At 46.1% G+C, this 6,000-nt stretch overlaps 1 protein-coding gene across 1 annotated transcript in view; it reads left to right on the top strand.

Annotated features, from left to right (window-relative positions):
* LOC311129274 (fatty acyl-CoA reductase 1-like) overlaps positions 1 to 6,000 on the top strand; it is a gene marked incomplete at its 5' end in the record, with an annotated part of 120,740 nt that overhangs the window by 100,933 nt on the left and 13,807 nt on the right. The window contains 3 exons of the mRNA XM_084161563.1: positions 569 to 744; positions 3,655 to 3,834; positions 4,566 to 4,743. Of these exons, the coding sequence (XP_084017689.1) occupies positions 569 to 744; positions 3,655 to 3,834; positions 4,566 to 4,743 (534 nt within the window). The remainder of the gene's footprint in view (positions 1 to 568; positions 745 to 3,654; positions 3,835 to 4,565; positions 4,744 to 6,000) is intronic.

Below are 6,000 nucleotides of genomic sequence, written 5' to 3'. Positions count from 1 at the left end.
CCCTTCATTCAAGACTAAAACCTACAATTTGTTTATAATGGTTTTTGCTTGGAGGATAAGGAGTGATTTTATCTCCCTCCTTGGTGGTGAGGTGGTGTTTCATTTCCTGTGTCCTGTCCCGTAGGGTGCACGCCCTGCCTCATCTGAGTCACAGCAACAGGGAACATGTTACACACACACACACACACACACAGAGTGCTCTGGTACTGCAGCGTGTTGTCTCCCATGGGCGACACCGCTGCTACTAGGGCATTGTGGGAAAATACTGACACCTGCTGGATGTGTGTTTGAATACTAGAGTGATTCATCAATTACTTCAGGCATCATGACCTGTATTGTTAACACTGAGGCTTGCAAATACTACTATGGTGCTATTGTTATGTAAAAGCTGCCATGGCTTTACACAGTAGCAGTTGTGTAGAGGAACAGCCTACAGCCAAACATCCATGTGGACAGAATCGTTACAGACATCTAAGCATATAGTGTCCTTTACATATGGACCTGGCTAAATCAATGGCTTGACATACGTTGATATGATCTGATGCATCTATGTGTGCCTTTCCTGCAGCTGTTTGACCGTGTGAGGGAGGACAACCCAGACTTCCACCAGAAGATAGTTCCTATCAGCAGTGAGTTGACACAGCCTGGCCTGGCCATCAGTCCTGAGGACATAGAGAGACTGACCTCCTGCATCAACATCATCTTCCACTGTGCTGCCACCATCCGCTTCGACGAACCCCTCAAGTGAGGACCACAGCCCCTACACACACACATTAACTATCCCTCTATCCCTAGCTATCATGCTAACTCACTACTTTATCAACTCAACAAATCAAATCAGTTTGATTCTATATAAATGCATGGACGTAGCTTGTGTCTGACACAGAGAGAGGTACAAAGACATAGAGATCCTTTTAGTAATTAATTAAGTATTCTAAATCCCAATTCTATGTACAAAGGCACAGTAGACCGTCTCTAGTTCAGACGAATTCAGCCGGTATTGGGGCCATGGTAGTCTTTATCTTGGTCACATGTTTTATTTGGATGTTTCACTCGGGTCTGGTTTATGGGGTCGGCGGGTTTTGCTTTGTCATTGTCCCAAGTACCAGGAAGTGTCTATTGTCCAGGGACTCCCTACAGGAAGTGATGTTTGGTTGATAGTATGGACTGTTTGTGTTTTGGTGTTGACCAATGGGAAAGCTGATACATCAAGAGTATGATGACGGTTGAGAAACACAATGGAGATTCCACGATAATACACTTTATTTGTGTAGCGTCTGTCAAGCAACATTGTTTACTTAAAATGGTTGACAGACGTTAAACATATTAAATAAAATCCAATACAATGATTTTGAGAGGAGAAAGACATAGAATACTGTAACATTTAATTTATAATAAGGATTTAGAAACTGTTTAGGTTTTCAATATTCCACATGGTTTCATCATCTCACGTAGTAGACAGTGCATCAATGTTCCATGTGGTGAGAGAGAGACAGACAGATAGAGAGAGAGCTGTATCCAAGGAGTCTGTAGGCGGCTAGCTGTATGGGGGAGAGGGATGTCTTTAGATGTCTCCCTTACTTAGTGAGGAAGCAGGAATGAGGTGTTCAGAGGGATTATTAAAACATAAAAGAGCTCTGTCTGTCTGTCTCAGTGTATTCTCACGAGCCTTCATCATACTGTTAAATATGTCTGTCTGGGTGTCTGTGTGGCTGCTGGGAACAGATCCCTTTGAGTAGGACAGACAGGACAGCCTTAAGGGATGAGATGCCGTCAGAGAGGTGAAAGGAGGTGTGGGGAGGAAGGACATTAGCCATGACTCTCTGCTCAGTTAGGGAAAAGCTGTGAGATTGTTCTCTGAACAGCATCATAACTCTCTTCTCTTCCCTCTTTCACTTTGTCTTTCTCTTTTCACCCCTGCCTCTCCATCCCTTCCTCTGTATTTCTCCCGCTTTCCCCTGTTCTCTCTCACTTTCTCTCTCCCTCTCTCGTCTGACACACAAGGTTGTTACCCTGTCTCCCGGGAAACAAAGTTGCCAGGGAGTGTTGGAGCATAATCAGACAACAGTTTAATCACAGGGACCTAGACCTCAGCTCTTCAGATAGTGCCCTAGACAAGCCTAGCACTGAAGCAATGATAAGCACAATAGCCACTATAGCCGCTAGGCTACAATATATCTAGCACCCTAATGAAGAATTCATTAATGACTCAGCGGCTTGGAACAGTGAGGAACACATAGTTAGGAGCAGTCCCACAGTCACAGTGGTGTTCTAGGCTCTATAATAGTTCTCAAACGGTGGTACGGCCTACTACTACTACACCTCTCATCCCCATGTGACACGCCACTGCCACTGGCTGTCACAACTGTTAATGGGCAACTGCTGCCAAACCACATCTGACATCTGCACTCACATAAACACACACATACACCGTCCACACTGTGGCTGAGAAGCGTTATCTTTCTCTGTAGACTGGCTGAGAGGTGAGCTAGAGTCCTGCCTGTTTAGGAAGCAGTGTCAATAAGGGTTGCCAGAGTTTGATATGGCTTTTTGAAAGGGTAGATGGATAGATACAGGTGTGGTTTGTATGGAGTAAAGAGAAAATTGATGCAAATGTTTATTCCGGGAATGGAAGCAAATTGCTGGAATGATGTGTAAGGATAAAAGGGTGTGAGCATGTTTGGTCTCTCTCTCTCCCTCCCTCCTTCTCTCTCTGTCTCTCTCTCTCTCTGTCTCTCTCTCTCTCCCTCCTTCCTTCTCTCTCTGTCTCTCTCTCTGCCTCTCTCTCTCTCTCTCTCTCTGTCTCTCTCTCTGTCTCTCTCTCTCTGTCTCTCTCTCTGCCTCTCTCTCTCTCTGTCTCTCTCTCTGCCTCTCTCTCTGTCGGTCTCTCTCTCTGCCTCTCTCTCTCTGTTTCTCTCTGCCTCTCTCTCTCTGTCTCTCTCTCTGCCTCTCTCTCTCTGTCTCTCTCTCTGTCTCTCTCTGTTTCTCTCTGCCTCTCTCTCTCTCTCTCTGTCTCTCTCTCTGCCTCTCTCTCTCTGTTTCTCTCTGCCTCTCTCTCTCTCTGTCTCTCTCTCTGCCTCTCTCTCTGTGTTTCTCTCTGCCTCTCTCTCTCTGTCTCTCTCTCTGCCTCTCTCTCTCTGTCTCTCTCTCTGTCTCTCTCTCTGTCGGTCTCTCTCTGTCTGCCTCTCTGTCTGTCTCTCTCGGTCTCTCTGCCTCTCTCTCTCTGTCTCTCTCTCTGTCTCTCTCTCTGTCGGTCTCTCTCTGTCTCTCTCTCTGTCTCTCTCCCCTGTCGGTCTCTCTCTCTCTGTCGGTCTCTCTCTCTGTCTCTCTGTCTGTCTCTCTCGGTCTCTCTGCCTCTCTCTCTCTGTCGGTCTCTCTCTCTCTGTCTCTCTCTCTGCCTCTCTCTCTCTGTCGGTCTCTGCCTCTCTCTCTGTCGGTCTCTCTCTCTCTGTCTCTCTGTCTGTCTCTCTCGGTCTCTCTGCGTCTCTCTCTGTCGGTCTCTCTCTCTCTGTCTCTGTCTCTCTCTCTCTCTGTCTCACACTTCTCTCCTTGTGATGATATTATGGGAATACAGTGTGCTTATGCTTCTTAGTATACTTATGCACAGTGATCACTAACCTAGTCCTGCTGTGTGTGTATTTCCTCTCTTCCCAGACACGCCCTACAGCTGAATGTTATGGCCACGCAGCAGCTCCTGAGTTTGGCCCAGCAGATGCACCACCTCCAGGCCTTTATCCACATCTCCACAGCCTACGCCAACTGCAACCGCAGGCACATCGACGAGATCATCTACCCACCGCCTGTAGAGCCCAAGAAGCTCATCGACTCCCTGGAGTGAGTAGTGTGAAGTCTACTTTCTGCATCAGAGTTGGGGGTGGGGCTGCTGCTATTACGAATCCATCTATTCAGGAAGTGAATTCAATTGCACATTTCATGCATTGAAAATATGCTCAGTGAAGATAAATGGCACTTAGGCCTAGATTCAATCAGATCAAGCGTTAACCGGCGATAGCCAACACCTGCATAGCTGATGTTTTGGTGGTGTTGGAGGTGGAACTACGTTGGAGCTGTCAAATCGGTGAGCAGCTGCTCTTGTGATCACTGTCACGAAGCCACACCGGTCCCACTCGCGTTAGAAGTTCAACATTTGAAAATGTCCACTTTAGGTATAATGCCGGGAGCCGCTTGTGGATTTGACAGCTCTAACTCAGTTCCACCTCCAACTCCACCAAAACAACCGCTATGTGGGTGTCGGCTACCACGGATCTGATATAATTTTGCCCTTAGTTAGATAAATGACAGTATATTTATTGAATTTCAATTCATCTCCTGAATTAACTGATTGAAATGGAATTGAACTGAACCAAGGGTGCTGTCAAGTCCACACCGCCTAGTGCCATTTCCAACTAATGATTGATTATAAATACCATCACAGACAGCTATCAGAATGAATGATGTTTCATCTATCAACACAAAATGCCAACTTTACTTCAATCCTGGCATGTGTCCTGTACCATTGTGATGTGAGTCTAATTGTGAGTGTTCTCTTGTGTCTGTGACTGCAGGTGGATGGAGGACAGCATCGTCCGTGACATCACGCCTCGCCTCATCGGGGACCGCCCCAACACCTACACCTACACCAAAGCCCTGGCAGAGTGCGTGGTCCAGAAGGAGAGCGGCAAGCTCAGCATCGGCATCATCAGACCCTCCATAGTGGGAGCCAGCTGGCAGGAGCCTTTCCCTGTGAGTACCATTAACATAGAGATACAGTATCATATACATGTCAGTCTGTGGGACTTAATTACTCTACTGGACCTTGGCACTGGATAGCTGGTAGCAGTAGAGTCAATAGATGATCAATAGATACATGGATCACATTCTGTATGTAGTCTGTGGACGTTAAACAGTGTATTGACTGGTCAGCAAGATACGTGTATCAGAAGAAGTGTGTTTGGGAAATATATCACAATTTATAAAAATCTATGTAGCACTTTCACTGTGATGATGGTTAAAGGGCTCAGTCAGAATCATGCAAATTCTCACACCATCATGTCCTGCTGTGGTGGCAAATGGATAGGAATTAGCGGTCGATCGCTGTAATTGTACACTGGTCAATATATCTCCCCTGTGTACAGTCAGACTTAAAGGGGGATTTCGTGTGTAGTGTTGAGTAAGGGTTGTATTAGGGTTGGACCAGGACAGGTGTGTTCTTATGGTTCAGAAGGTCCGGTTGGGCTAGATTCCGGGGCTGCGAAGAGGAGCGTCCCTGACCCCAACAGCTGGATAGGCTATGTGAGGGGGGCAAGGAAGGGGCAAAGGGGCAAGGGAGGGGTACTGGAGGGAGGGGGACTGCCAGTGCTGAAACCGGAGAGCCCCTGAGTGTCTCCTACTAGATAGAAGGTCACTGAAAGCACCTGTAGGTTCATGGAAAGGCTGCTCTGAAAGTTCAGTAGGTGCAGTAATCAATCAATCAATCAAATGTATTTTATAAAGCCCTTTTGACATCAGCAGTTGCCCCTAGAAAGGCAGGAACCTAGGAAGAAACCTAGCTGGGAACCAGGTTTCCGATGGGTGACCAGTCCTCTTCTGGATGTGCAGGGTGATGGTACTTTCATGAGTAAGCTGCTTTTTATTTTATCATCTGTCCAGCTGCTGTAGTGTAGGCTAACATCTTAGCATAAGGATTCCACAGGGTTAAGCATTTTAATCTCACTTAGCATAGCGGCAGATGGATATATTAAAGCGTTGAAAAAATAAATAAATAGAGACTTTATTGCTGCTTACAATTTTGGAGGAGCAATGGGAGGATGTTGTTCAACATTTCATCATTTTGGTGATATAATATTCTTCAAAGTTCTTTCCCCCAAATTCAAGTGACATGCTTACTCTTTTCCTACAGGAATATTATTTGAATGTCTAAGGCTCCATGAATCCACACAGGAAGACACCAAAAACATTGCACTCTGTCAGAGTTTTCAATAGAGTATAATACACTTTTAT

This window comes from Coregonus lavaretus (genome assembly GCF_964263955.1).
Source record: "Coregonus lavaretus genome assembly, chromosome: 5".
Lineage (NCBI taxonomy): Eukaryota > Metazoa > Chordata > Actinopteri > Salmoniformes > Salmonidae > Coregonus > Coregonus lavaretus.
The sequence above is the reverse complement of the archived record's forward strand: the minus strand, read 5'-3'. Positions and strand labels throughout refer to the sequence as shown.